Raw genomic sequence first — 27152 nt, forward strand, 5'->3', positions numbered from 1 at the left:
TGACCTCTAAGACAACTCACGGCTGGCGTGGCAACCTCAGTTTGTAAAATACCAAGGTATAGATTTTGGATCAGATCTCATAGGAACCTGACAGCCCAATGAAAAATTGACACACACAAAAAAAAATTGTAGACGTGCTGAATGGATGGAACCCCAAGGAGGGTTCACATACAAACAATTAAAATGATGGTGACCCCAATAGTCAACTATCTCATAAGTATGCTGCCGCTTTCTCTGCCCCAACACTTCAATCAAAGACCAGATAAGAAGCTAGGAGGATTCCTATGGCAAAATAAGCAACCCAGAATTTCCATTAAAATAACAGTGACTAGCCACAAATCTGGGTGGAGTTAATCTGGAGGACTTCAGAAATTATCAAACTGCATTTCTAGCCAGGCAGGGCTCCTTATGGTTTTCCTGACGCCAATAATACATCCCCTCACTGTTCCTAGTTGAAAAGGAGAACCTTGAAGAACTTCATCTCATTATGCTCATGTCCACCAAGATCAAATCCTCCCATCCAGCCAAATATATTTTTGACAATACGAAAAGAGCTCTTTTTAAAAAGGGCATATTTTTGATAATTTCAATGAACCAGTCTAATTTGATTCCACTCTGGAATAATCCTTAATTCAAAATACATGACACGCCAGTGTACTGGAGCTCCTGATCGCCAAGAAGCTGAAGCAATTAGGTACACAACAAGCCCCTCTCTCTCAAAGAAATCTAACAAGATAATTTGCTGGATTTGGACTTCTATGATTTATTAAACTCACAGCTAGCATGTGTAAGTCGAGGTGCTCCCATAAAGACCCCTCATTATCTCGTTTACTAAGTTTGGCCACCAATCCTCCAGATTATATCACCCCCTAAAACCCAAAACTATACGCTTGACTTCCATTTTATAAAAAGAAATGGTACACGTCTGACACAATGTCTTCGGATGATTGGGGCTGATTTGGAAATTGGCAACTTCTCATAAAATTGTTCCATCCCTTACCCAAACTAAATACTGGCTCCTACATAGGACATTTTGTGCTCCCTTGCATCTCCATAAAATTCCACTTAGAGATGATCCAATGTGCTAGATTTACAACAAGGACTGCGGAGATCTACCACACCTACTCTTATACTATGGTGCTGCATCTCATTTCTGTGACCAGGTATTTCATTTAATCTGGTCCCTATTTGGGATCCAATTGAAAATTGATTATCTCACTCATCCAGGGTATCCTGGACCCCCCGGTACGGTCAAGTAATGATAGCCTACTGATGAATATCCTGCGGACAGAGGCCTCTAAATATGTACTTTATAACTGGAAAATCACTGCTGCCACCTCCTTGTAATCTTGGCTAAATTGCAACTCTCACTTGAGAGGCGCCGATAACATTGCTCTTCAACATTCGTCCTGGAGACCGCAGTTCAGACCCGTATGGAAGACACTGGACAACTATTTTGCAAGCAACAACCCCCCCCCACCCGAATATATATCACTCATGACAGACCGCTTGAAAGGAAGGTACCACGATTCCCTTTTCTTCATACTAATGGCTTTATAATAGAGGGACTGTGTTGCATATCTCAACTTGGTTGCATATCTCAGATGTTTTAGCCATCCACAGCAAACATTGATATTCCATCAGAAGTTACACACTGCCTGTTTTACAAAACGTTCAATACTTCACCCTACAGATTATAAATCAACGATTAGCCTTTGTATTTTCATATGCCCTGGTCACAATAATGGCTGTTACCCAAAGTGTTGCATATGGAAAATGTGGTCTACAGTAATATCATGCTGTCTATAGCAATTCCACTTGTTTCTCTTTACTTTTATATTCTATGTTGTGTTTTATGATTTGTTTTGCAATATGGTATCTTTTTTTAAATTATCTTTTTTTACAAAGAATGATATCCGGTACCCACTTAGAACAATACGTGGTGTGTACTGCTGTACCATGACTGCCTTTTTGTTTACTCAAAAAAACAAAAAAGATTTTGAAATAAAATAAACTTCTAACTTGTTTGTTGTAACATAGGGGGTGCCTGCTTTGTAGGAAGGGTATTGCATAGGGCAACGTTTAACATCCATAATATTTCCCTTGTGAGCAACCCAGTTTGGAAAGATATGACGAATATGCCTAATGATTAAAAGGAACTTTCTAATGATTAAGGAAGATTCTGGAGAAGTCAAAGATGCAAGAATAAAGAGATTTCTAAAATTTACCACAAACGTGTGATTACACTCTACTAAGTTTAATCTATATGTTGAACACATATTTCTCTTACAACAAAGAACACACTTTAACATGGGATAATAAAGGACCTCTGATGCCTTTTGTAGCAAGTCCACTATAGAACATCTACAATTATTTTCCACAGACTAAAATTCAAAATCTGAATCCACCCCACCATTTTCATGTAGATGTGCTTATTTACACATTCTGTACTGTTAGGGTCTTTTCACAAGAATATACCTGTGCACAGAACGATAGTAGTGCTGGCTCAATCAAATGTAAACATGCCCAAGACAACAAAGGAATTTGAGAAATTCAACAATTAGAAAGATTAAATTCAGAGAAAAATAAATATGTACGGTAAGAAAACATTGCTACAGCTTCTGAAAAGTACGTATTTTATAATAATGCCAACAATAAGAGAGGTTAAGTTAAATTGAAAGAAATGCCAAGTGCAGTGTCTAAATTGTTACCTGTTTTGTGTGTGTGAGAGGACTCATCTGTTACGGTGTGTGCTCGTGGTGTCACATAGCGGATGGACGTCTCTTCAAGATACTTGTCTACGAGGTCCGGACACACTGGAAAATAGAGGTTCTTATATAAGATAAAAGACATGGCCCATTCCAGTTAAGCATCATTTAAACAAAGAAGGTTATCAAATCCTCCATATTTCACCGAGCCTAAAGGTCAAACCCTGCTTCTTGCTTGCTCCAAGTGGGAGAGTCACCTGTGAATATACAGCAACTCAAGCAGCAAACCCACTCCTACTCTACTATAAGGCTTTGTTTTGCAGCATGTGCTGTGGAAGAGCACAGATCGAATCAAGACTGTTAAATTTCCGCCCCCCCACCCCAAAGAAGTAAATGCTGAAGGTTTTAGATTACACAAATAATGTTTTCAGTACAATACTACGTACTTGTGCCTACAAATGTCAACTAATGGAATACTACCAAGAAAGAACAATTGTTACTTACCTGTAAACGGTGGTTCTCCAGTATTGGTGTCTTTCATAGATTCACATGCTTGAATATTCCCAGTCGTTGAAGTGGGAGACCCACGGTAAATAAAATTGCAATAAAACCAATCATATATGTACATAAGAACATAATTACATACATCCTAAAACCATAAATACTCATAAGTACCAAGGTTAGCATTAACAAATAGAATTACATTAGAAGAAAAAAGCACTTTAATAGCATATCCATGTCGTTATGCTAGTCCAAACTACAGCCAATCAGGATCAAGCCCCCTCTAGAACCTTCTCCTCAGAGGCTCAGGCCCTCAGATTTTCGTAGCACAAGAGAGACAAAAGAGTCTAGGAGGAGAAGAGAGCCTCTGAGGGGAGGTGGGTGGGTCGCATGTAAATCTATGAAAGGCACCAATACTGGAGAACCACCGTTTACAGGTAAGTAACAATTGTTCTTCTCCAGTACTGGGGTGTCTTTCATAGATTCACATGCTTGAATAGAATAGTGAGCAGTAATAGCTGACCGCAAGAAAACAGCAGTACAATAGCATAAAATGAATGAATGACATAACATAATACTGCCAGATAGATAACAACCCATACAGGCGGAGGGAAGGAAAAAGGCTCACCTTATTTAAAAAGATTGAGAAGCACTGCTTGGCCCACTGCTTTATCGGCTTCGTTGATCGTCTCTAGGCAGTAGTGCTTCGTGAAGGTGTGCCTGCTGGACCACGTAGCTGCTCGACAGATTTGGTGAATCGGCACACCAGCAAACAGGGCAGTAGAGGATGACATCGCCCTGGTGGAATGAGCTTGTACTGTAGATTGAAGAGGCGTGCTGGCCTTCTGATGACAGAATGAGATTGCTGAGGAAATCCAACGTGCAATAGATGGCTTGGTAACAGAACGCCCCTTGTGCATGCGTCCGTAAGCAATGAACAGTTGATCAGACCTACGAAAGGGTGCTGTTCTGTCGATCTAGAATTTAAGGCATCTTTTAATGTACAATGAATGCAAACGTCGCTCCGCCGGAGATTGGGGATTAGCGAAGAAAGTCTTTAAGAATACTGGTTCATGGAGGTGAAAATCAATTGGCACCTTAGGCATGAATGCCGGGTTGGTGCAAAGTACAACACAGTCCGATTTGAATTGAAGGAAAGGAGACTGAATGGTAAAGGCGTGGATATCACTCATGTGACGTGAGAAGGTCAGGGCGAGAAAGAGAGCAACCTTCCAGGTCAAAAATTTCAAATCCGCTTTGTGGATGGGCTCAAAAGGCGCTTTCATTAGTTGCCCCAAAACAATATTGAGATGCCAGGTAGGAGGACGCCGCCGAATGGGTGGAAACATCCTGAATAGCCCCTTGAAAAACTGGCGAATGACTCTGGAAGAGTAGAGAGAGGAAGACCCATCCTGCCGAAAACAAGATATTGCCACTAGGAAGACCTTCAAAGTGGAGTGGGAAAGTCCTGATTGAGCTAACTGCAGAAAGAATGGCAGAAGCTGAGCAGGAGATGAGTGCACGGGGTGGATGTTGGCAGATGCACACCAGTGACAGAGCCTTTTCCACTTTAGCTTGTAAGTCTTTACTGTGGACGGAGCCCTCGCATTGGCAAGAACGTCTCTACATGCCGGCGAAATATTCAAGTGGGCAAATTCAAAGTGCTCAGGTTCCAGGCTGATAATTTGAGAGAGAAGGGGTCCGGATGGCAGATCTGGCCCTTGTCCATTGTGAGGGGATCCGCCCGAGAGCGAAGGAGGATGGGTTCTCACTGTGAGAGGAGCAGCAGTTCCGAGAACCACGCATGTCAAGGCCATCTGGGAGCCTTCAGGGGAATGTGGCACGGCTGTCTCCGCATTTTTCACAACACTCGAGGAACCAGCAGGATCAGCGGAAAAGCGTAGGCGAATAGATTGCACCAGTCCATCAAAAGGGCATTCCCGCACGACCCGCGGTGGGGAAGCCAGCTTGCGTAAGACGGGCATTTCCGGTTCACAGGGCTCGCGAAACGATCCAGGTTTGGACGAACCCATAGCCGAAAGATGAAGTCTAGAGTCAGCTGATGCAACTCCCACTCGTGGGTCGAGGACGCGGACCTGCTGAGGGAATCCGCCAGGATGTTGGCGATGCCTGGTAGGTGAACAGCTGTCAGGGTAATCTGGTGACTGAGTGCCCAATCCCAGATGCTCTGTGCCAGCTGAGAGAGGAGCGATGACTTGGTGCCGCCCTGTTTGTTCAAATAGTACATACTGGTGGTATTGTCGGTTTGAAAGAGCACTGATTCTCCCTGAAGCAGAAAACGGAAGGACTTTAGCGCAAGAAAAATGGTCATCAGTTCCAATCTGTTGATGTGCCAGGAACGTTGAGACTGGGTCCACTTGCCCTTCACAGATAGACCCTGAAAATGTGCGCCCCAACCTTCCAGGGAGGCATCCGTGGTAAGGACGAGCTCTGGGAGCGATGGTCAGGAAAGAAGTAACGGCAGTGATGTTGGATGGTTGAGCCCACCAGCAGAGAGTGGACCTCATTCGAGCGGTCACCAGGACCAGATCGTTGAAAGAGCCTGTGAACTGACGCCACTGTTTGTCCAGTTCCTCCTGAATTGAATGACTCTTGAGCCTGCAATTTGGGATCAGGGAGATGCAGGAGGATGCCATCCCGAGAAAAGACTTCAACATATGAACTGAAATGGACCCTTTTGAACGGATGAGAGCCACTAGGAGTAGAATCCGCAGCCGACGTTAGTGAGACACAAATGCCTTTGGCAACGAAGTATTCAGAGTGGCGCCTAGAAAGGTCTTGCAGGGAGCTGGATCGACCTGAGACTTCTCGGTGTTGATGGACAGACCTAGGGAGTGAAATAGGGTCTGATAGAATCGAGTGTCCAGAGACGCCTGATGACGAGATTGCGACTTGATGAGACAGTCGTCCAGGTAGGGAAAGATTTGAACACCCCTCAAACGTAGATATGCCACCACAGGGGCCAGGACGTTTGTGAAGACGCGAGGGGCGGAACGAAGGCCAAAAGGTAGAACCTTGAATTGAAAATCTCTGCGCCCTACCCGGAAGCGCAAGTTCTTCCGGTGCCTTGGAAGTATCGGCACGTGGAACTAGGCGTCCTGGAGATCGATGGTGGTTAGGAAGTCGCCCACCGAGAGAAGGCGGAGAATTTCCGTGAGCATGCGGAAGGATTGGCATTTTAGGTACTTGTTTAGGGCCCTTAAGTCGAGGATCGGACGCCATTCGCCGGACTTCTTGAGGACTAGGAAAAAATGGGAATAGAATCCCAGCCCCTTCTGAGATTTGGGTACCACTTTGATGGCACCTTTTTAGGTTTCGCCCTGGGCGTTGCAACTGCGTAGCAGTTGCTCCGCCCATGGCGAAAGCTCATGATCCTACATATCGACTTTGGTTCCGCCTCTGTTTCCCATTGGCTAGCTCCATAAATGGAGGCTAGCCATTGGGAGACAGAGGCTGTCAATCACGCTTTCTGGTGAAACGCGATTCTGGGGCGTTTCTGGGACTTTTTTTAAGTCCCGCCCCTTTGTCCCGGGCCGCGCTGTCATTGGCTGCCGACCCGGGACACCCCCGTGATGTCATTCCCCGGGCCGCGCTGTGATTGGCTGGCCGGCCCGGGACCTGACTTGTTTCCAGCTGAGATTCCCGTTTTAGTCTCGAATAAATGTAAACGTGTGTGTTGTTCTTTACTTTATTTTTTTAGATGGATGTCATCGGATTTCTGAAGATATTAGTCAGAACGGAGGTCTCTTGAAGTTGTGTAGGGTAAGTACGGGTGTGGGCATGCAGCAGCCCCGTTTTAAGCCCCTCCTACACAGAAGTGTCCCGTTCACGTGGGTGGTTGTGGGCCATAAGATCATCTGCCTGGGTGCAGGTTTCATTACTTCAACCCAGTTCAACCCTTAAAAAAAAGAAAAAACGTTGGTACCTCTCATAATTTCCTTAAAGCACACTCCCTGCTTTCTCAGGGGCCAGGCACAGGACCCTTCCCATCTATTAAACTGCACTTCATTTCCTAGCCACCCACGCCCCTACCTCGAGTCCTCACATTGCATCTCTCCCACCATCTATGCGGGGTTGCTCCGAGTTTTCTCCCATCACGATGGTCAGGGAAGAACGGAGTCCGATGCCGTCACCCTCCCAGCTTAACACCTCTTATTTGTATCTGAGAGGAGCGGGGTTACTCTCTACCACGTGCTCTTCGTGGAATTTTCCCACCACGACCTATACTTGTCAGTGGGCGACGAAGGTAACTTCTGTTCGCCCCACAACGTTGTGTAGCTGTCCAGACTTTCACTTGCGCTTTCTTCCCTGGATATACCGCATGACCCCGTCATTCGGTTTTTCCCCGACCCCCGGGTGAGCAAGGCTAGCGCCAGGTGCTGTCCCCAGGTTGTTTGGTATGAGGTGGAAATGGGGTGCAGATGGGTGTCCTGTCAGGAGTGCTTGAGGCTGCACGGTGGAGAAGCTCGATTTCAGCACGCTGTCGTGTTTCTGCCACGTGTGTGCCGAGGATAACCCCAGGGGCATTCGGAAGATGATGCGTGTGGGGTGGGCATCCTCGCAGCCCCTCCCCGCCTGGCACTGCGGTCGGAAGTGCACTTCTGGTGCAGGCGGATGTCGCGCCCCTGCTGAGCGGCTTTTAGCTCTGCTGAGCTGTAAACACATCCCCGTGGGGGGTGGCTTCTCTGCAGTGGGGGGGCAATGCAGTCCGGTTGCACCCCGGTGTTCTTCATTTACGGTTAGTCACTACCTTATCCACGCCCCCATTAATCCCTAACACGCACATCTCTCTAGCACCACGCCCCGCGGAGACAGCTGCGCTATTTGCAACCCACGACGACTCCCGTGATTGCGGTCGGATCTAAGGAGGAAATAAAAAGGCGCTTTCCAAATCTCCGATTCTACACAACCTCAATGTATAACACGCTATTGATTCGTTATAAGCCGTTATAATCGATCTCTACATTCATGGCAAGACAGTTTCTGTGTCTCACCAACTAACATTTTGGGAATGCATACATGTTGAAAAGTTAGTTTTCTTGTATCCCCTTTTCTTGAGAGGGCGTTATATGTGTTTCTATAAAATGTACGATTTCCTTGTGGATCTGGAATTAATATCGGCTTCCTACACGCAAATGAACAGTAACAACAGTCGCCCAAATGTTCATTTGATTACACATTGTACGGGGAATATTCCAATGCCTCATTACCGATCTCAATGTGCACGCGATCACGGTTCCAGAATTCGATCTACCAGAAAACCTACGCGGTATTTAAAGCGCACATCTTTATTTAGATGCATTATAATGACCGCAAAAAGACTCCGCAGAAACCAATTCAATACTCAGAAATAACAACAAAATAAACGGTAAACAAGCACAACAGCTGCAATGCAAAGGCAACACAACAACGGTCTTCATTTCGTTTTGTTCTAATTACATTTTAACGCCTTCCAACGGCAAAATAATATTTATTTTCCCCGATAAGAAAAGAGGGGAGGATGAAAGGAAAAGGTGCCGCAGAAGATGCAAATGACGCAGTCACCTTGCTCGATATAGCCATATACATTTGAAGTGGTTTATTCTGTAAACTGTTTACTGGAAGGAGTTGTATGCTAGCTCAGATCATTAAAGAGGAGATTTACAATGCATCAAGTAGAGAGACTGACAGCGTTATTAGCGGGATAGCTGCGGCTTGTGTCTTTATTGCCCCATTCACACCATTGTTCACGCCTGTTACCAGAGCCGCTAGACCCCCAACTCCCTCTTTAATTAGAAACTTTGAATGGCCACTAACCCGACGATTCTAGGGCCGCAGCGCCTAGCAGCCCTAGATGTGGTAATGAGGTGTTCGAAAGGAACACGCTGCACAATGAAACACACTGGCAAAAACCTACGGGTTTGAGTTTTAATTACCATTTTTTTGAAGGGGCGGGGCGCCCGTCATAAAAAGGCCAATTATTAGGAATAAACAAAATAGGGCAGCGTGGTGTTGTTCGCTGTGTCAGCAAGTGTAACATTTGTAACAGAGGATGAGTGCGAATATGCCCCGTTTCAATCACAACCAAAGGAACCACCATTTGGGAGGCTGGCACACACTGCTTTGATCCCTTTCCAATAAAATAGGTGGGTGCAGCTGATAAAACGGCACCATGGGAGAATATATGCATGTGTTTATAAATAGTATACATCGATAGCTAGGTTTGGAAGAAAAGGCGACGCAGTATAATTCGAGCAGCTTCCTTCCAAATACATCTGATCTGAGCCTGCGCCTTTCCCGGAATACGATGTAAACACGGTGCTACACATTAACCCCAGGTAAAGACATACGACCACACAAGCACAGCACAGCAAGCACGCCAAGGTCTACATGAGGTAGGTAGGGGGTTTCTCAGTGTTGGGACCTATTCCATCTAGCACAGATAAATATTGCTTGATCAAACATTTTAATTCGCAGTGGATAACTTTCATAATGGTTATACGTTCTAATGTACCACTTTAAGACGGGAGTGTGAGGCATGTGAATAGCAACGATACGTCCCAGTTATTTGTGCTAATTTTGGGTTTTGACTAAGGAGGTAATTGTTCAGTCAGTAACAGGCACTGGCACCATCAAGTTTAAAATAAATGTTTTCGTTTTTAAAAACCGTTCATTTTTGTTGTCAATGCTGCATGTGGCTGCCTGTCCATAAAACGTGGCTGAAATATGGCTGCTGACATGTGTAGTCACGATTTGGTGCTTTTAATTACCGGATGTCTCTGTGGTAATATAAACAATAATGCAAAATGCTTTCAGGTGCTGAGATGCTACCCAAAATAAAAAAGGGAATGGATCACTTAACCTGAGTAACAAGGGTTTGCAATATTCGTGTAGTTTGTCAATAAAAAACCCTCGTTCACATACTCAAATCGTAAGGCAGTATATCTTGGTTCTCCGCCCTGTGTTAAAAACGTGACAGCATCATCATTGGGTTTCCTTTTTAGGTTTCGACCTGGCGAAAAGCTGCGTCGCGCAGCTTTTCGGCGCAGGTTGAAATCTTTTGAGTTACACTGTGTGCTTTAGTTCAGCCTCTCTCTTCCATTGGCTAGCTCCATAAATGGAGGCTAGCCATTGGAAGAGAGAACTGTCCGTCATTTCCCGAGGCGATTGGTGGGCGTTCCCGACGATTCTTTCCCTCTCCACCCTTTTCGCATCGTCATCGTGGCCGTGGCTTATTTTTTTTGGCGTCCAGGTTTCTTTTGGCCATTCGGCGGCCGACCGCCAACGGAGGAAGCCTTCCCGACCCCCCTCCCGCTGTCCGTTCCCGCCCCCCCCCGTCCGTGTGCTTCATGTTTTTCAGAACGCACATTACCGCGGCCGTGGGTGGGGTTGCCGAAATGCCCGCTCCGTGCTGGGCCTCCGTTGTTCCCCAGGTGAGTGCTTGTTCCGTTTGTTTTCCGTCTTTGAGTGTGTCGTCTCTGTTTTTTTGGTGCATGGATTTTCTTTTTCCTTTGTACGTCTCATGTCGTCTCCCTGTTATCCAGTGAGAGCACGCAGCTTCTGGACAGTATTTCGTTTCTCTCTGCTCACAGTTCTCCCGGCGAAGTTTCTCAGTGCTTGAAGTTTGGCGATTCGTAGATAACTTCCCCTTTGTGCCTTTCGTAGAAGTGATCTCTGCTGTGTGCGACACCCTCACATGCACACTTCCCTCGGGTCATCTATATGGCGACTAGTTGCGTCTAAGCTTCTAGCAATGGGTTTTATTTCATCAGTGAGGCACTCGGAGTTGTAGTTTTGGTTCCGCTCCCACTGCTGTGTCCGCACGCTTAGTTAGCTCACTCTAAGTGGTCGAGGAAGTAGCTTGAAAAGTGTGACTGGGCTGGGTCAGCACGGACACAGAAGTGGTTGGTATGTGACCTGTTCGCCCTGTTACCCTCCCCTAACCTGCCCCCACGGCGCTCCTCCGGTGCAGTGACCTTTCATGCATGGCCTCTCCTGCAACCCTCTTTGCTGCCAGGACACCTTGGTGCACTAACTCCATAAGCGAAGTAGGCCAGCGACATAAAGTCGAGAGTTACCAATCGGTGCACTGAATAACATTAAATTAACTACTACTAACACCTGTTGTTTAAAGCGCATATAAAAATTAGAAGGGCAGCAAAAAGTGCTATATACAATAGTTATCATTACAGTGGTCATAGGTCACCCGTGCACCTTTCGGTAAATAGTCCGGGGCTGGCAGAAATTGTCACCGATGACGTGCTGCAGCCACGTACGGCTGTACAGACAGCGAGCACTACTTTCAAGGGCAGGATGCTTGTGCAGACGGTATGCTCATGTTCAACTCACTGCTCTACTGTATGAACTACCTAGCAAGCTCTTTAGTACAGACCGCAGCGCTCACTGTTCTCTCAGAGTTTGTTGCTGTTTTATATAGCGAGAACTCGACGCAAAGGTATCTGAGCGCTTTACATGAGCCTCAGTTACGTTACACAAGGACACATTCGTATTTTAGACACGAGGAGATTACGGGATTTTACTCAGAATCACAGGATGGTGAGCGGACACAGAGACTATAACCCGGTTCCCCAGCTTCAAAGTCGGCAGCTCGGGCCGTTATGCCACGTTCCCAGTACAAACAGCAGACAGACTTCTCTCGGGACATACCACTGGTGCGGTTGTCTATCTACACTGCTCTATAGAAGACTGCAGGCAGCTCGCCGGTACAGACTGCTCATACTGCTCCCCTGTACAGACTGCTCCCATGTACTTACCGCTGACAGTCTTCCCCTGGACACAGACTGCTCAGACAGCCGCGCAGTAGAGACTGCTCGTGCTGCACCCTATAAGAGACTGCATGAGTTTGTCTATACTACTCTGCAGAGTGCTTGCCAGGTCTTCCTAAGTCAGACTGCTTCCCGGTACAGACTGCTCACACTGCTCGCTGGTACAGATCGCCCCCCAGTACCGACTGCTCCTCCTTACACTGGTAAAGACAGCTGGCAGGCTTCCCCCAGGACACAGTGGTACAGACTGTCTAGAGCGCTCTCCAGTAAAGGCTACTGGCATGCTCCCCAAGACAGCCTGCTCCCCAACCCCCCCCCTCCCCGGTACCGACTGCCCGTCTTCAGTTGACAGCAGCTTCAGTCACATCTCCTGTGGTACAGTGCTTCGCTGCCCTGTGCGGGTGAAAAGCGCTGTGGGAGAGCCGTGTTATTAAAACATCCTGTCAAATATCGCGTGGTCCTGCTCGTAACATAAGTAAGGGCTGAGAGGAAGCCAGGGGTGAGAAACCCGGGGGAGTCTTGGAAAGTGCTAAATCGAATTGCCAAATGTCTTGTGGGAGCCCCGTGTGGATTATTAGGGAACTGAGTGTAGCGAGATAGAAAAGACCTCAAGGCACTATTGTTTCCTCGGCGAGTGTGAGGCAGGAGAGGGGTGGCCAGGGACAGTCAAACAGCTTGTGATCCTTGGCAGGGCTGGGAAGACAGGCGCCCGCCACCTGATACCAACTTCTGAGCCTGGCCACACAGCCCTCTACACAAGGGGCGTAATGCACACAAGGAGCCGCGGTATTGACAGGACTTACGAAAAGAGGCGGTGTAATAAATGATGTAGCCCAGCCTTGGCCGTCTGTGGGCCTAGGGTCTGACATAAGTTATCAGGCGTGTGACATCCCTTCTAAAACTGATTGAAGAGGTGATGGCTCATCCCTTCAAGGTGCACCCCATGAAGAATTTCCAAGGCCTCCTCCCCCGTCCCAGGGCTAATGGTAAAACACACCACCCCTTTTTATCCACAGTCTCGAGCCCCCGCCTCCTTCCTCAGTATGTACAAGGCTCCCTTACTCATGTGCTGCAACATGCCAAGGCGAACAGCACGACTCTACCCCAGCCGTCTATGAGTGCTTCGGGGTACACTCTGATGTGGATTAGTGCAGAGAAAAGCAAAGGTTTCCAGTTCCACCACAACATTCCGCGGGCGCCTTTGTCACCTTTCAGATTGGTGAAACCCGTTTCCTCCCAGGCGGAGACACCTCTGATGTAGGCTGGCGAGTGGCGGGGCGGACAGGATATGAGGCGATCCGTCTTCACAGGTTCCCGGGTCTACCTTCTAATTAACAGAAAGTGGTTTAACTTGCAGGGACTCGGCTGAGTAGGTCTGTCTCAGGAATGTCCGTCTGTCGGCAGAGAATGCATGAAAACACAAGGACGGGCTCGTTACTGTTCTAATTGCTGGCCACCTATTAAGGTAGGTGGTCGGCTTTGTTAATACTTTCCTCACTTCCCCTCCCGCAAGAAAAACAGGATTTACTGGGTTGTGTGTGTACTTCACAATGGCTGGAGTCACACCTTCATCCAGGTCCCCCACACCCCCGCTCCTCTTCGTTGTGCAGGTGTCCATCCCCCCCACTCTGTCTGTGTGAGGGTGCCTCTGTCTGTGTGAGGGTGGCTCTGTGTAGGTGGCTCTGTGTGTGTGAGGGTGGCTCTGTGTAGGTGGCTCTGTGTGTGCGGGTGGCTCTATGTGAATGACTGTGGGTGGCTGTGTGTGTGTGTGTGTTTGTGCTATGTGTGTGTGTGTGCAAATGCAATAGGTCTCGCATTTGTGAGAGATTAAGCTATTGGCATTGTAAATGACAATGCCATTTATTTATCGGTTTTCAAAACTAACACATAAATACAAAATTTGTCATTTACAATGCCAATAGCTCGAACTTTTACAAAGGCGAAACCGTTGCATTGTAAATACTTGTTGAATCATGAGTCGAATTTGTTGAAAAAGCTCCTTGAGGTGAGCAGGAGGAGGACCAATTGGAGGTGAGCAGGAAGAGGACCAATTGGAGGAGTGTTTGGAGGGAACTTGACAAGCTCCAAAGCATGGCCTTTTGACACAATGTCTAGCACCCAATGGTCCGAAGTGATTAGAGACCAATTGGAAAAGAAAAAAGAGATTAGACCTCCAACTTTGAGAGGGGAAGGCAAGTCATTGCTTCTTAGAAGCGGAGCCTCTGTAGGAAGACTTTCCTCTGTACAACTTTGTAGACTGTAGTCGATAAGATTGTTGTGACTGAGCGGAATATCGTTGGTTTCCTTGATTATAGGAGCGGTACTGGCTAGAGCCGCCGCGAAAAGAAGAGGAGTTGCCGCGTACGCGTGCACCACGAAAAGGCTGCTGGCGAAACTGCAAAGTGCCTAGGGCACGAGCCGTCTCAGTGTCCTTCTTACTGGTTTGAAGTGTGTCGTCCACATGCTGGCCAAAGGGCATGTCGAGGATTTTCGCCTGAATCTCCTGGCGAAAAGAGGTAGAACGAAGCCAGCCCTGACGACGTAAAACAGCTGCCCCCACAAGCTGACGAAAACCTGTGCACGCAATGTCCACAGAGCAGTCTATAATCTCCGATGACGCTCTTTCCCCCTCTTGAAGAATCTTGAGAGCATCCGCTCTGGAAGGCTCAGGAATGAGTTTGATAAAAGAGGACATATCCGACCACATTTGGCGGTCTTAACGACCCAGAACGGCCAGTGAATTTGCAGCTCTCACGGTGGTAGAAGCCATAGTGGAAAATTTCTGCCCAATGGCATCAAGACGACGACTCCTCACGGTCAGGAGGCACGGAAATAGGGGAAGATGGATTCTTGGAACGGTGCTGCGCAGCCTGTGTAATCACGGAGGCAGGTTTAGGTTGTGCTATAAGGCAAGCAGGAGAACCTTCGGGTGCTCTGTATTTTTTCTCCAAACGTGAAAGGAGCGCCGGAATAGAATTTGGGGTCTGCATCAGTTAGACGCCTTGCTTCCAGATAAAGTCAATTATGGGCACTGCACGGACTTGTTTAAGAGGCTGACTCTTTAAGTCATAAAGAAAACAATCTTCATCCTTAAGAATCATAGGAAGTTTGAAGCGTAGCGCCGCCCATTCCATAATTTGGTGAAAACTAGCGATATCAACAGGAGGGCAATCCACAGGACCCGAAGGAGGCGGTGACTATGTTTGGCTCTGATAATTGTCCCAATCCGCCATTGTCCCATCATCATCATCCACTTCGCCGTCTTCCCGATCCTGGTGAACGTAATCGTCTTCATTAACAGCTGCCTGTATCTGACCAGAAGGCGCAGATGGCCCCGGCAGTGCAGTAGACGAAGAAGCCGCTGTAGTGGCTGGCTCCCTAGGCCGAGGAGACCCATGGTGAGACGTGGAAAACGTCTATTATAATCCTCCAACATGTACTGGAGATTAGAAACGAGGGAGAGCGGTATTTGCGCTGTGGGAACCTGTGTAGAAAGTTCCTCGTCATGAAAGTGATGATCCTCCTGATCATCCTCATAATCCTGACACTTGATGACCAGCTCCGAAGGACTTCGAGCTGCCCGGAATCTATCATCTTCCTCCTCATCAGAACCAGTGTCAGGCTCCGAACCAGTGGCAAAAAGAGGTGAAGGAGGCTGAGGGTGTCGTGGAAGCGGAAGCTGATCCACAGAAGCATGACGACGCTGAAACAGAGGGTCAACAGCAGGTGTCACGGAGCTGGATATTGAAATTGGCACCAAAGGTAGTGATGCGAAAGTAGACGTCAACGATAGTAACTCCGTCGATGGGACAATCACCGTCGACGAAGCAGTCAACGACGAGACCACCGCCGTCGACGAGACCACCGCCGTCGACGAACCCGCCAACGATAGAGCCGCCGTCGACAAAGGACCCGCCGACGAAGAGGCTTTCTTCACAGAAGACGTCGACAAAGATTTGGTAGTCGACGAGACTCCCTTTTTTGATGTCGACGATGAAAAAGGAATCGTCGACTAGACTGATTTGAGCCTCACAGACACCACCGTCAACACTGAAGACGTCGACGACCTGCTGGCAGAAGTCGCTGTCGTCGAAGAGCCAGAAACGGCAGATCTCGTCGTCGGACAGATCGACGATTTGGCACTTTTTTTGGCAGAAACGTGCATTGAAGGAGCCGTGGACGCCTGAGAGTCAGATGGCGTAGCAGGAAGAGGTGGAGACACAGCAGGAGCCTCCTGGAGCTGAAGCTTCCTCTTTTTTAGGAAAGGAGAGGGAAAGTCCTGCACACTGCTACGCCTGGAAATGGCTCAAGACAACCCAGATGCAAGGTTATCTGCATCAGAAAGAGATGAATCTTTATCCTTTAACCTCTGTAACCACAGAAGGAGACACCCTTCCCAGTCCTTAAGAGCCTTGGTTGAAAAGTCCTGCAAATTTTACACTTGCCTAGCTCATGTTCTGGATAGAGCCAGGAAATACACTTCTTGTGAGGGTCCTCTGAGAAGAGCCGCAACTTTCCACAAGAAGCACAAGGACGAAAAAGAGATTTCTTACATGAAGACATCCTAAAAGCTGGAGAAATCCAAGAAGAAGCAGAAAACTGAGCAGGGCTCAGGGAGACTCCCTTGACACGACCTGCAGTAGAAAATCTGAGAGCCTGAGCCTCTGAGGAGAAGGTTCTAGAGGGTGCTTGCGCCTGATTAACTGTAGTTTGGACTAGCATAACGACATGGATATGCTATTAAAGTGCTTTTTTCTTCTAATGTAATTCTATGTGTTAATGCTAACCTTGGTACTTATGAGTATTTATGGTTTTAGGATGTATGTAGTTATGTTCTTATGTACATATATGATTGGTTTTATTGCTATTTTATTTACCGTGTGGCTCCCACTTAGACAACGGGGAATATTCAAGCATGTGACTATGAAAGACACCCCAATACTGGAGAAAACCAGTGTATCTCCCGTCTTGATTGAAGAATAAGTATGTCGGCGTTTGCTTTGCTCTGGCATACAAATGTGTGTACACCTACCAATGCATCTAGCACCTCCTCTAGAAACGGTTTTGCCCGCTGTAACTGCGCAAAGCAGCAGATAGTTGTGATTTCTCTTTAACTGATCTTTTCTTACACTAGTCCCCTTTCTACATAAAGTGTGTGGAGTGCCTTTCTTTTTGAGAATTTTCAAAATTCAGCAGTTCAATTAACTAAATAGTTTGGATGGACAAGTTACTTACCTTCAGTAACACAATCTGGTAGAGACCTCATCTACCTTTGAACTCCCAGCAGTTAGGCTGGATCTGGAAGCTTTTTGATAACAGTACCCCTGCACAACGATAGGTCAGGTTGCAGGAGTCTGGGTCGTCATCGTCAATATAGGGGTCACATTGGCAACAGTACTTTTCATGACTTTCCACGCCAAGAGTGCGGAGCCATGAAGGGACTGACCCTGGTGTGTTAAACAACTAGGGCCCTGAAGAGGAACAGCCCGGACACTAAAACTGATACAAAGTGCGGGGAGGATTGGTAAGGAATCTGTGGCTAGATTATGTCTCTACCAGATAAGGTGTTACCGAAAGTAAGCAACTTGCCCATCTGATCGAGACATCTAGCTGCAGATTTCTTTTCTTTGAACAGATACTCCGGCAATACCTCTCCCGGAGGTGAGTCTGTGGAAAAGCCTCAAACCGGAAAGTCCTGCAAGTCAGACCGGCCCAAGAGCCCCTCCCTGCGGAATGGATTGTCCACACATTAATTTCTGGTGAACATGTGCAGAGATGCCCACACTACACTGAAGAACTGTAGTGACTGCCTTCGCTCTGATCGAATCGGCCCCAGGAGGCTGTTTCTTTGCCAAGGCATAACAAATTTGTATGCAGAGAATGACTCAACGTGAAATGGTCCTCTTCTGTACAGGACGCCCCTTCTTTGCTCCAACGTACCCTAGAAAGAATTGGTCACCCACCCGGAACTCTTTAGTGTGGTCAAGGTAGAACAATGACGATCTTTCTGAGTGTAGACGGTGGCGACGCTCCTCTTCCTTAGAAGGATGCAGAGGTGCATAGAAGGAGGGCAGGATAACAGACAGTCCCAGATGGAAAAGTGAAAAGAAGCCCTAATGCGGAGAAAAACTCTGTTTGGAAAAACAGTCATGTAAGGAGGCCGAGATGATAGAGCCTGCAGTTCACTCACCCTTCTGGCAGAAGTTATTTCCACTAAAAAGGCTGTTTGGATAGCGAGCAGCTGGAGGGGACAGGTTTGCAATGGTTCAAATGGTGCACACTTCAAGAAGGTGAGACCCAAGTTAAGGTCCCACTGGGGCGTGATAAAAGGTGAAGGGAGAATCAAATGAGCAAGCCTCTTCAAAAATCTCCATACAAGAGGTGATTTAAATAGAGGTGGCTGGTCGGACAACCAAAAAAAAGCAACTGGGTCAAAAGGTAGCCCTGCAGAGTGTCCAGAGCAGAGCCCTGCTGGGCCAAAGAGAATGAAAAGGAAAATATCTGAGAGGAAAGCAGACAATGGGACAACAGACCGTTCTGTACAATATTTACAAAATCTTTGCAATAGGCAGGCATATACCGACTTTGTGAAGGGACGTCTGGCTGCCAGAATAACTTCACACACTTCAGGAGGAGGGTCATAAGCTGTCAGCTGTCGTTGCTCAATTTCCACACAACGAGGAGGAGAGTGGACAGGTTCGGGTAGAGGACCCTCCCCTACTGCTGTAACAGAAGATTCTTTCAATGTGGCAGCCTGATCGGAGGATCGATGCTCATTTGCAGAAGCTCGGGATACCACACTCGCCAATCCTAGAATGACTTGGGCCCGGTCACTTCTGATTTTAAGCACTCTGGGCAGGAGTGATATGGGCGGAAAGGCATAATGGAGGCCTGTGCTCCACTTGTGATGAAAAGCAGCGCTAAGCGAGAGCCGCCTTGGAAACTTCAATGCGTAAAACTGCTGACATTGCATGTTCTCATCAGAGGCTAACAGATCTAACCTTTCACTACTGAAGAAAGAGACCTCGCACCACCTCCGGGTGGAGACGCCACTCGTGACCTGCAAGTCACCAATGGATGAGTTTGTCCGGGGGGCGTGGCCAACAGCCGAACATGGTGGACGTGAGCTAGGATCGCTCCGTCCACAATTCCCCTGAAATCCTGAAAAACATCATTTAATTGAGGTGTCTGACCCCCACCCCTTACCTGCAACCTGTCGACTTACGGTCCGCATTGTCATTGACCGATCGGCGGCGCTGGGGACCTCGGAACGCGACGCCGAGCTGTAACATCACGTGTGGGAAGTGAGGCTTACAGCCGAAGGAACGACCGCGGCCCACAGTACATTGGGAAGCGGACCGGAAGTGGCCCGCGCCCGGCTGCGCGAGTACCCTTGCGGGCGGTGGAGCGGCCCGACGTGCCCCGGAGCCACCGGAGTGCGGCGACTGCCCGCGGACCAGCGTTGTTGGCCCCTGCTGCGAGGGAGGTGCCTGAGGAAGGGAGAACGGACCGTCGGAGCTGCCGGGGCCTACCGGAACTCCGAGACGATCGACATCTGAGCCCGGCGTTCGCAGTGCCCTCCAATGTCTGAACAGGTCAGTGAGATTTCCCAGATTCTGTGCACCTTTGGAACTTCAGGTCCCACTGCAAAGCCGCATGTGTCATCTGGCATGCTCCACCAGCAGGATGCAGGAGGCCATGAGGTCCAACAACACAGTCATTCTCACCCAAATCCAGGAAAGCAGCCTAAATATCAGTATCATAGCCAGAATATCCTGGACTCACCACTCAAGAGGATAAGCCCGAAACTGCAACGTGTCCAGAGCTGCTCCGATTAAAGGGAGCATCTGATAGGGGGTCAAGTGTGACTTTGGCAAATGCAGGAGGTTCCCCAAAGTCTGGAGGTGGGAGACGACTGCTTGGGACGGGCCCACCTTCAACAACCAGTCGTCAAAATCGGGGGGACTGGAACCCCTGACCTCCGTAGATGGGCTGTGACCACCGCCATTACCTTGGTGAACACCTATCGGGCACTGGTTAGGCCGAAAGGGAGTATGGTAAACAAAGTGCTCCAGGCCCACCGTAAACCGACAGTAGCGGCGATGGGCAGGCAGGACGGGGATATAGAAATAAGCATCCTGCAAGTCCAGGGCAGACAGGGCCTGAACAAGGGTGAGCATCTTAAACGTCTTTTTGAGGAAGTAGTAGAGGGCTCGGAGGTCGAGGATCGAACAGAGGCCTCTGTCCTCTTTGCATACCAGAAAATAGTAGGAACAGCAACCACAGCCTATTTCTGGCCCAGGAACCCTCTCTACTGCTCCCTTAGCCAAGAGAGTCTTGACTTCCTCGTGGAGTAAGTCAAGGTGAACCCCAGTCAGCTGATTCTAAGTTGGAGGCAAGGAAGAAGAGGTAGTCTTGAAGGGGAGGGAGTAGCCCCATTGGACTATATGCAACACCCACCTGTCCAAGGCGAGGTCCCTCCAGAGGTGGAAGTGATAGCGTATCCTGACAACTAGACGGCCATAACCCGGAGGGATCAGACTAGGAAGGTTTTGCTGTGGACGATGTGTTTGTGGCTTGACTCTACTTCTGGCTTCCCGATCCCCGGAGTCGGTGTGAACAGAGTCCACAACCCCGCCACAGTAGCTGAACTTGTGGAGTCCTCTGGCTGGAATAGGGTTGCCGCGGTTGAAAACCCCTTCTGTAGCCACGAAAGGGACAAAAGGCAGACACAGGTCAAGATGATGTGATGAGACCTAGGGACTTTGGCCGTAGCCAGCGAGTCCTTAAAGAGCTCTAAAAGCCTTGTCTCCGAAGAGAAGGGAGCCATTAAAGGGCATGTCCATAACGTTAGCTTGGACATCCGCTGAAAAGCCAGACGTCCTCAGCCAGGCGTGGTACCTCATGCCACTGTCAATTAAATCAATCTGCTTAGCGAGTCTGTTGTGTCTAAGCCACATCGAATGGCAAACTTTGCTGCATTTCTCAAATCTGAGATAACTTGGCAGAGGAGAGCCCGGTCCTCCTCAGAGACTTTTGGCAGCACTTGCACAACTGTATCCCATATCAAAATAGTAATAACAGTCCAAGAGTCATGCAGTGTTTACCAACCACAAAGCAAGGCTGGCGGAAGAAATGATCTTCTTACCTAACTGTCCAGCCTTTTGGATTCCCTGTCCGGGGTGTGAAGGGAGCGTGAGTAAGGGAGCACGCCGCGGGAAGTGGAAGCTTGGTCCACCAAGCTCTACGGAGTGGGATGGTTGGAGAGGAAAACTGGGTCGCCCTGTGCTGGGATGTGGCGGCAGGCAATAGTTCTGTTCACAGGAGCCCCTGTGCTGGGCTTGGACTAGGTGCCCAGTAGAACACCGGTCAAGGCATTGTTAAAAGGCAGCAAGGGTTCAGAGGTTGAGACGACAGGCTGCAGGGCATCCATCAAGACGTTAGTCTGGCCTGCCACTTTAGGAAGCTGAAGGTTCAAGATCAACGAAGCCCTACGCACAACCAATGCAAAATAAGACCCCTCCTACATAGACGGGTTATGGGGAGACAGTATGCCAGGAACTGGAGAAGTGTCCAGGCAGCTGGCATCACCCAGGTCCTCATACCAGTCCAGGTCTTGATTTGGTTGCAGGATCCCTCCGGGATCCTGCTGCCCCTCCCAATCAGCATCATCCATTCTTAATCCTTCAGAATAGGACAGAGTGAATGCCATGGAGCCGTACAGCTCAGTCGGCGCCGGTCTCAGTGGACGCCCAACTGGCTCCTTGTCGTCATCAATGACAATGGGGGAGGGTGCTGCCAATGGAAAGGGTCTCGAAGTCAGATGTGGCGCCAGAGAAGGTCGAAGAGGTATGGCCGGCATGGATCCTGGGGTGAATCCAAGAGGAGGCTGTGGCGCAGGGGCCGGAGAAGTGGAACCCACAAGATCACCTTCTGCTGAGCCTGTGGGCCCGAAGGCGTGCCGGCAGGGGCAGCCCACTCAAAAATGGTGCACATGGAGTCATAAAAAAGTCTTAATTGGGCAGAGGTCGCTCCCGGCCCCGGAAAGGGAGCGAAACGCAGAACCGACTCAGGCTCACGCTCCGCAGAGCGGGGCCTTGGACACCAAGACTTCTCTTGTCATATGGTGGACGGGGTGGGTACTTCTTACTGACCACAATTACTTCGACTGGGATGAAGAAGACTTCGACTGCCCAGAGAAGTGCTCAAATCTTCCTCTCGACCAGGACCAGGAGCGAGATAGACAAGGCGATCTCCTTGGCGCCGCCGGCCGGGCCGCAATTAGCTTTAGGGACAGCTCCCTCGAAGCCTTCGGCGCAATGGCCCAGCAGTCAGAGCACAACTTCGGATCGCAGTCACAATCCAGGGACCACAGACATATCAGATGGGAGTCCATGACTGACATGGCGCAGTGAATGGTGCGGCACGGCTTGAGCCCAGAGGTCTTCTTGGACATGTTCTACATACAAAAAGAATTCGTCAAAAAGTTGAAAAAAAGTTTGTCAAAAAGTGACTAGGGGTAGCTTTCTTCGACAGATCTGCACTGGCTGGCGCAGAAAGAAAAGAACGGACGTCAGTGCGCCAGGATGGCACCTATATTGATGATGCAGACGTCAGGACGACGACTAACCCAACGTCACGCGGAATTGACTGACACCACCTATCAGGGCGCAGGGGTAATGCTACTAAAAATATTCCACATTCAATCTGATGCCTAGGAGTTCAAAGATAAGGAATTGTGGCTAGATGTCTCTACCAGAGACGGTGAAATGGATTCTTCCAAAAAGGTGGCCGTGTAGGTAAGACTACTCTTTCTGTTTTGTACTTGCTGGCATGGCTGGTCCACTGACTGCAATTTTAACTCAGTAACCCTACCTACTGAAATAATTAATACTAAAAACACTACCTTTGCTGTGAAGTGTAGTACTATGAATCAGTCCAAAAGCTGAAATGACAGTCTCAAGAGATTAGAAAGAAAAATGTTCTAATCCTAAAATGCTGCTAGCTGAACAGGGATCAGCAAGCTTTTTCACATGTAACCTACCAACAATACACATTTTTCATTAGGAGACAGCAAAACAAAGAGACCCTAGATGTTAAGATCCCACTTCCTCCATGGTTCCTTGGATACTTTCATAGGAACAATGGGCCATGTGTACAAAGAAGAGCGTCCTTAACGGCTCTCTCAATGCCATGATCTATCCCAGACAACCAGTAAAGGCCCCATAAACTGGCTTTAATTAAGTTCCTATTTATGTGGTATCGTGTGCCAAGCTGGTCACAGTGTAAAGTGGCTAGAATTTGGCCTTCATTTTAAAATCCAATACACTCTGCAAAGCAAGGCAATCATCTCTACGGCCTACCTTGGAAAGTACTAGACACAGTGACAAAGGATTAAGGTGCACCAGTTGCACCCTGTTAGATCTGGGGGTCTCTAGTTGGCAGAGGTAGGTACCACTGTCCAAATAGGGAGCCTTGCTTCTAGTCAGGGCAAGGAGATAACCCTCTGAGATAACCCCTGCTCACCCTCTAGGTAGCTTGGCACGAGCAGTTTAGGCTAACCAGAGGCAATGCGTAAAGTATTTGTACCAACACTCACAGTAACACAGTGAAAACACCACAAACTGACTCCACAACAGTTTAGAAAAATAAAGGTATTTTTAATCTAAACTGTGTATTGTATCAAGGACCCCCTGATTGGGATATGACTCCTGGGTCAGGGAAACAATTTTTTGTGCAATATATATACCCAGGCAGACTAACAGGAAACAATCTGGCTTTTCTCTAGAACATGTTATAAACTGTTCAGAATTCACACACAAACAACATATAAATAGAGCAAAGAGTAATAATGATATCAAAAATAATCTTTAATTATGATATAAAAATGTATAAATCCATTTCGATAAATGAATACACAAAGTATACTTAATAAAATGAATAAAATATAAAAAACCATTGATCTGATCCCTTCTTTTTAAAGAGAAACAAAACATTTTCGTCAATAATTATTGTAAAAAATAATTTCACATATAATCCTGATACAGGTGAGCTTGGCTGTGTCTGTCTACGCGTTTCGACAATCTATTATGTCTTCCTCAGGACAAGTGATTATCCAGCCATTATTCTAGATAAAACAAAATACAATTTTAATTAATCATCCAGATTGCAGTACATTACATCTTTGCTAATACCATTACCACAGACAGTCATATACAGATATCAGATTTTCAAAGACAAGAATTTTCTTTGGCCAGACGTCTACTATTTTCAAACAAATGATAAAACGGTTGGAAACATACATTTTTCATTTCTGTATAAAGTACTCGATTTTTATGATGGTTCAAGATGATCGCAAAAATAACCACTGATAAAACATGATACTCCTAATACATTTTCAAACAATCTAAACACTAAAACATTTGTTTAGTATTGCTATCGCCGCGATGACGTTGCATTTACAACAGAAACGTACCTATATTCAGACTTCCATTCTCATGATGTAGTCTATTTTCCTAAATTGGTGCCATACCAGACTCTACTTTTTGTTTCTGAGCCTTTTGCATTCATTAACTGAATTATCAGTTCTCCAAGTGACTCATATTAAGAAACCCTTATTTTTTATAGTTCTTATGTAAACAGATAGCACCAAGAGAATCTTACCTAAAAATCTTTATATTATCCACATTATACAGCTCGATTGAGACTTTTTTTGAAGGGAATGAGGCACCTTTCTGTAATTTTTAGGGCAGGTATGTGAAATCTGTATGGAGAGAGAGTTGCACTTGTATATAGGAGTTGTAACTATATTTTTCTCCTAAGTCTTTTCCTGGTCTCTCTAAACTCATTTATTTTACCTGTTTCAGTGTGAATCACTGCTCCCATCTCATTTCTACCTTCTTTTTTTCAATCGTTCTCCCGATAGTTTTCTTTAAAAAAATCCTGGAAAAAGGGGATGTCAAATATTAGCTATTAAAGGTATTGAGCCTCAATTCTTTGGCAGAGAGTGATGTTTTATTTCTGACTTTTACTAACATGTCCGTTTTTTCTAAAATCTTCAGTAGTAATCTTATAATATGACTCCTTATTTTAAACTGTCGTTTAAGAACATATACTATGAATATCACCTATTTATATAAGCATTGTTTATCCTCTTTCTAACTAACAAAACAGGATACTTTACTTTCCTTACTTATATCAGCATCCACTTATTTACATTAATAAACAGTTCCACTATTATCCCTGGTTTTAACCTTATTCATTATTTTTACCTTCCAAATGGTAGTCTACTTCTTGAATTGATGTCGAGTGGTTCTGTCTGTTCTGTCTGTTCTTTTTCGAGGGCTGTTAAACTTCCTCGCAATAGATGGGCCGTGGTTGATATAAGTTGCAAAACCGGGTAGCCAGCGTTGTTTATTTAAAATAACCTGTTTCCATAAGTACAAACGACAAGAAGAATGGATGGAGCAAATTTAATAAATTATGTTCGTTTATGAAGCGAGGGCCTCACAAAGGATGTCTAACTTGCCGAACAATATTTACCTTGTCGGGGTCTCCGGAATCGTCCCAAGACTTTAACTAGATGCCCCGTTTTACTTTTCGCTCAATTTCTTCCCGCTACACAGCTGTCTGAATCACTAGCGGGACCGCACGCGTGCAACCATCAAAGCAGAGAACGGGTAAGAACTAGGGATTAGTCACTCATTAAGCTAACCTGGTTTATGTCGTTTAGCGAAACTTTGATGCCTGCCACCAGAGATTTTAGGTTGTTTGGCACACACTAGCTAATGCAGGCTCGCTATGCGATTCCGGAGACCCCGACAAGGTAAATATTGTTCGGCAAGTTAGACATCCTTTGTGAGGCCCTCGCTTCATAAACGAACATAATTTACTAAATTTGCTCCATCCATTCTTCTTGTCGTTTGTACTTATGGAAACAGGTTATTTTAAATAAACAACGCTGGCTACCCGGTTTTGCCACTTATATCAACCACGGCCCGTCTATTGCGAGGAAGTTTAACAGCCCTCGAAAAAGAACAGACAGAACAGACAGAACCACTCGACATCAATTCAAGAAGTAGACTACCATTTGGAAGGTAAAAATAATGAATAAGGTTAAAACCAGGGATAATAGTGGAACTGTTTATTAATGTAAATAAGTGGATACTGATATAAGTAAGGAAAGTAAAGTATCCTGTTTTGTTAGTTAGAAAGAGGATAAACAATGCTTATATAAATAGGTGATATTCATAGTATATGTTCTTAAACGACAGTTTAAAATAAGGAGTCATATTATAAGATTACTACTGAAGATTTTAGAAAAAACGGACATGTTAGTAAAAGTCAGAAATAAAACATCACTCTCTGCCAAAGAATTGAGGCTCAATACCTTTAATAGCTAATATTTGACATCCCCTTTTTCCAGGATTTTTTTAAAGAAAACTATCGGGAGAACGATTGAAAAAAAGAAGGTAGAAATGAGATGGGAGCAGTGATTCACACTGAAACAGGTAAAATAAATGAGTTTAGAGAGACCAGGAAAAGACTTAGGAGAAAAATATAGTTACAACTCCTATATACAAGTGCAACTCTCTCTCCATACAGATTTCACATACCTGCCCTAACAAGCATTTACAATGCAATGGTTTTGCCTTTGTTAAAGTTAGAGCTATTGGCATTGCTCTTGACACTCTGAAGCTCCACTCTGAAGCTCCACTCTGCACTCTGAAGCTCCACTCTGCACTCTGAAGCTCCACTCTGCACTCTGAAGCTCCACTCTGCACTCTGAAGCTCCACTCTGCACTCTGAAGCTGCACTCTGAAGCTCCACTCTGCACTCTGAAGCTGCACTCTGAAGCTCCACTCTGCACTCTGAAGCTCCACTCTGCACTCTGAAGCTCCACTCTGAAGCTCCACTCTGAAGCTCCACTCTGAAGCTCCACTCTGAAGCTCCACTCTGAAGCTCCACTCTGAAGCTCCACTCTGAAGCTCCACTCTGAAGCTCCACTCTGAAGCTCCACTCTGAAGCTCCACTCTGAAGCTCCACTCTGAAGCTCCACTCTGAAGCTCCACTCTGAAGCTCCACTCTGCACTCTGAAGCTCCACTCTGAAGCTGCACTCTGAAGCTCCACTCTGCACTCTGAAGCTGCACTCTGAAG

The 27152-nt window shown here is 46.9% G+C and overlaps 1 protein-coding gene across 1 annotated transcript in view; it reads right to left on the reverse strand.

Moving 5' to 3' along the window:
- DEDD (death effector domain containing) overlaps positions 1–27152 on the reverse strand; it is a 153657-nt gene that overhangs the window by 27680 nt on the left and 98825 nt on the right. Inside the window, exon 3 of the mRNA XM_078668367.1 lies at positions 2712–2816. Coding sequence (XP_078524493.1) covers positions 2712–2816 — 105 coding nt within the window. The remainder of the gene's footprint in view (positions 1–2711; positions 2817–27152) is intronic.

The sequence above is a fragment of the Lissotriton helveticus genome, chromosome 12, assembly GCF_964261635.1.
Source record: "Lissotriton helveticus chromosome 12, aLisHel1.1, whole genome shotgun sequence".
NCBI lineage: Eukaryota > Metazoa > Chordata > Amphibia > Caudata > Salamandridae > Lissotriton > Lissotriton helveticus.